Source organism: Palaemon carinicauda, chromosome 8 (assembly GCF_036898095.1).
Source record: "Palaemon carinicauda isolate YSFRI2023 chromosome 8, ASM3689809v2, whole genome shotgun sequence".
Classification (NCBI taxonomy): domain Eukaryota; kingdom Metazoa; phylum Arthropoda; class Malacostraca; order Decapoda; family Palaemonidae; genus Palaemon; species Palaemon carinicauda.
Window position 1 is genome coordinate 11,289,377 of NC_090732.1, and position 5,000 is coordinate 11,294,376.

The window sequence follows — 5,000 nt, forward strand, 5'->3', positions numbered from 1 at the left end:
CTTAAACATACCGGAGTTGTCCAAATCATCAATGGGCCTTTATACATGCACTAGACTTTTTCATATATATTGGATCATATAACTGGAATTACGATTTTGCACTTTAAATGTGCGTGTGTGTGTGTATATCTATCTTAAATATTTATCCGTCATATTTGACGGGTCGCGCACTAATATATATATATATATATATATATATATATATATATATATATATATATATATGTACATATATATATATATATATATATATATTATATTTATATATAAGTATATATATGTGAGGGCATATATATATATATACATATATATATATATATATATATATGTATATATATATATATATATATATATATATATATATATATATACATATATATATATATATATATATATATATATATATATATATTTATATATAAGCATATATATGTGAGTGGATATATATATATATATATATATATATATATAAATATATAGTAAAATTTCTTCATTCTTTTTTACAGTGTCTTGGGCAAGTTTGGTACCTAGCAGTAGACACCCAGCTGTATCTCGTTGCTCCACTAGTACTTCTGCCAATCTTGCACTATGAGACCCTTGGTAAATACTGTATATCTAACAGTTTTACTACACTTTGCATTAATTTATATCTACGCTTGTTCGTGGTCAATATAGTTTCTTATTTTACAATTTTGAAAACTCTAAATTATACGACGAAGTTCAATGAAAATCTATTTAAGTATCCATAATTTTTTATAACTAGTATCATTATTATTTGCTAAACTACAACCCTATTTGGAAAAGCAGGATGCTATAAGCCCTAGGGCTCCAACCGGAAAAATAGTCCAGTGAGGAAAGGAAATAAGGAAAAACTAAAAACATTAAAATAAATCTTTCATTTGTAAACTATAAAAACTTGAAAATAACAAGACGAAGAGAAGGAAGATAGAATAGTGTGCCACAATGTACCCTCAAGCAAGAGAACTCCAACCCAAGACAGTGGAAGACCATGGTACAGAGGCTATGGCACTACCCAAGACTAGAGAACAATGGTTTGATTTTGGAGTGTCCTTCTCCTAGAAGAGCTGCTTACCATAGCTAAAAAGTCTCTTTTAGTAGTATCATTAAACGTAAGTCCTTCAATTTGCACAATCAAGATCATTGGAAGAAATATTGGATAAAATACAGAAAACTATAGTTTTGAAGTAATATTGTACGGATCATTCAATAGTATTTTTGATTAAGTTTTTGATGTGTAAATATAATAGATTGCTATTCACTGATATAATATAAGCTCTCTAAACTGTATTAATCTCTACTCTTCCTTGGACTCTCACTTTGAAATCATAACTTACAAAAGAGCAATACAATTCTGTGGAACGAAAATATATAACGCAAGTCATAATTATTGTAGTCCTTTCAGCCCAAATAGAAAAAAGAAAAGAAATAGTCATCGGTCCAGCAAAACCCTCCATTATGACGAACTAAATTGTAAAGGAATAGCAATTATATCAAAGGCTGGTTAGATTTTTTTTTTTTCAAAGGAGTAACAAGAATTTCTTTCAATTTTTTTTTTTTTTTTTTTTTTTTTTTTTTACTTTGTTAATTATCGGTCCTTGTTGCCATAACTTCTCTGCAAATACAAACAGTTCATCAATAAGCAATGTTGATATTTTGGAAACGAGAACACTTTTTTGGAAGGCTTTGAACATCGAAAATACAGTAATTCTAACAAAAGATAATTTAGCTTAATATAAGAGGAGTAAATGACTACCACAAGGTGGAATTTCATTAGAAAAACATAAATCTTTGATAAAATGTAGAAAATAATATTTCAAATTTTGATATGTTCACTGTCCTCTTTACGACATGTTCATGATAGATCACTGCTTTTTGGTACGTAATTAAAAAGATCATCATCATCATCATTATCATCATCATCATCATCATCATCATCATCATCATCAGCATCTCCTACGCCTTCTAACGCAAAGTGCCTCCGTTAGATTTCGCCAGTCGTCTCTATCTTGAGTTTTTAATTCAATACTTTTCAAATCATCATCTCCTACTTCACGCTTCATAGTTCTCAGCCAATTAGGCTTAGGTGTTCCAACTCTTCTAATGCCTTGTGGAGCCCAGTTAAACGTTTGGTGAACTAATCTCTCTTGAGGAGTACGAAGAGCATACTCAAACCATCTCCATGTACCCCTCACCATGATCTCATCCACATATGGCACTCGCGTAATCTCTCTCATAGTTTCATTTCTAATCCTATCCTGCTACTTAACTCCCAATATTCTTCTGAGAGCTTTGCTCTCAAATCTATTAAAATATTTTATTTTTCCGTGTTTTCTATCCTCACTGGGCTATTTTCCCTGTTGGGGACTTTGAGCTTATAGCATCCTGCTTTTCAAACTAGGGTTAAAGCTTTGCAAGTGATAACAATAATACTAAATCTATTGGAGATTGTTTCATTGTCATACCACCACTCAAGAATGTCTAATTTGATATCAGTTTGGTTTATGATACGAGGCATTTATGTTTTATTATTATTATTATTATATATATTTTATTTAATTTTTTTTTATTTTTTTTATTTTTTTATTTTTTCTTCTAGGGATGGTTTGGCTCTATGTGGTGACATTGGCTACTTTCATTATACCTGCTGCTGTGAACTACGCTTACGATCTGCCCCCCACGAATCTGGTGCTCGATGTGTAAGTGTTCCTATTATAAATTTTTGCCCATATTTTTTTCCTTCTTAATTATCAAATATCGTTCACTGAATTCATCTATTATTGTTGTTTCTCTTCCCATTTTTATATTTGGTACATTTTTTATATTAGATGATAGTATGTTTTTATCAATATTTGGTTTTTGAGAAAAGATAAGTAAATCATTCTATATTGTTCCTATCTGAAGAACGAAAAAGTAAGACAAGACTTTAAAAAGCTGCATATATACATGATACTATAAAGAGGTAGCACTACACTCATCGCCATTTCATATCATTTTCGGGTTCTTTTAAAACTACACTTTTAAAAAACACTGTAATTTTCTGTAAAATTTTACTGTTCTCTGCCGTATTTCAGTAAAATACAGGCGACCGTGATTTATGGCCTACTTTGCTATTATCTTTTACGGGTTTGGTGACCGTAATAGCACCCCCTGGTCGTCAATATATCCGGTTTTACAACGGTAAATGCCTGGAAACATTCATTCCAGAATTTTTACCGTTCTTAAAGTGTTTTTAAGTGTAGATTATATTCGAGTGTGACACATTTTTTACTGCAAATTTGTAAGTGTAGATCACATTTAGTGTAACACAATTTAGGAAAAAAAAAGGCAAAAGAACAGCTGCTTATATTATTCATTCTTAGGAGGAAAACTGTTTTCTTGATTTACAAAAACCTGTTTTGGAAAACTCATGCCATCATTAAGTGTACGCTAACTAAAGTAAGGAGATTAACTGTGAGATTATTGAAGCTTTCAACCTATGAGGTTATATATACTCATCTCTTTTAAAATATTACTGAATGTAATCACACATACGTATAACTAGAAAATGTGACTTTATAAAAGATAATACAAGTCATATCCTTGTAATCGTGAGAGAGAGAGAGAGAGAGAGAGAGAGAGAGAGAGAGAGAGAGAGAGAGAGAGAGAGAGAGAGAGAGAGAGAGAAGGAAGGAAGGAAGGATACATATAATAATGCGGGATAATATCTTATTCATAAACAAAAATTCGTCATATTGAGTCGTTTGTTAAAATTATTTACTGAAGAGACTTACTTAGCAACAAACCAATCGAATCAAATCCATATAATAGAATTTCAAGTATACACAGATAAATCATATATATATATATATATATATATATATATATATATATATATATATATATACATATATATCTATATGTATACATATATGTATGTATATATATACATATATATATATATATATATATATATATATATGTATATATATATGTATGTATATATATATATATATATATATATATATATATATATATATAAATATCACCCACGAAATGCATTTAATACCGAATTCTATCTTGGGAAATACATATCCACTTGGAATTCATTTTATGGTAACAAGATAGAATTCGGTATTAAATGCATTTCGTGGGTGATATTTACATTAATTAAAATCACGTGTGCTTGTGATATATGTTCATATATATATATATATATATATATATATATATATATATGTGTGTGTGTGTGTGTGCGCGCGCGCGCGCGAAAGGCTTATGTATAGTTGTGATTTTATTATAGCTAAAGTAAAACTGATGTGTGAAGGTTTTTTTTTAATGTTCTTTTTTTTTCTCACAGTAAGGGCACTGACTTTTTCAACTACAACTACTTGATGCCTTGGTGTCGAGCAGGTCCTATCTACATTGGTATTTGGTTAGGTGTCTTTGTGGCAAATAAGAAAACGCAGGTTAAGCTAAAACCAGTAAGTTATATCTGGGAGTAAAGACTTTTTTCTAACTTTATCTAATAACCCATTTTAATGAGTCCTGTTTTGTTATATCACTCTATCAGAAGAGACATTGATAAATCTGAATGACTTCAAGATGGTAAACAAGTGTACATTAGCTTTCAATACGCGTAAAAACCCTGGTAACAAGTGAACAAGATTTTACCGCCATAATTCTTATCAATCTTCAGTTATCTTGCAGCTGATGGTCTGATCTCTTTAACAGTGGGAAGTTCTTGCTGGATGGACTGTGGCCATTTTGACCGGCCTCATGGTGGTCTACGGTGTTTGGTCCTACAACGTGTTCCCCCGAAAAGTTCCTTATGACGTCATGACCCAGATGATATACGGAGGGTTACATCGTCCTGCTTGGGCGGCAGCGCTAGCCTGGGTCGTCTTTGCTTGTTATAATGGCTATGGAGGTAAAACAGCTCTCTCTCTCTCTCTCTCTCTCTCTCTCTCTCTCTCTCTCTCTCTCTCTCTCTCTCTCTCTCT

General features: G+C 31.1%; 1 protein-coding gene across 3 annotated transcripts in view; it reads left to right on the forward strand.

The window, feature by feature from the left end:
* LOC137645650 (nose resistant to fluoxetine protein 6-like) overlaps window positions 1–5,000 on the forward strand; it is a 26,633-nt gene that overhangs the window by 16,590 nt on the left and 5,043 nt on the right. For all 3 annotated transcript variants that reach the window (XM_068378482.1, XM_068378481.1, XM_068378480.1), the window contains exons 11-14: window positions 507–600; window positions 2,618–2,717; window positions 4,358–4,481; window positions 4,732–4,927. In XM_068378482.1, the coding sequence (XP_068234583.1) occupies window positions 507–600; window positions 2,618–2,717; window positions 4,358–4,481; window positions 4,732–4,927 (514 nt within the window). The remainder of the gene's footprint in view (window positions 1–506; window positions 601–2,617; window positions 2,718–4,357; window positions 4,482–4,731; window positions 4,928–5,000) is intronic.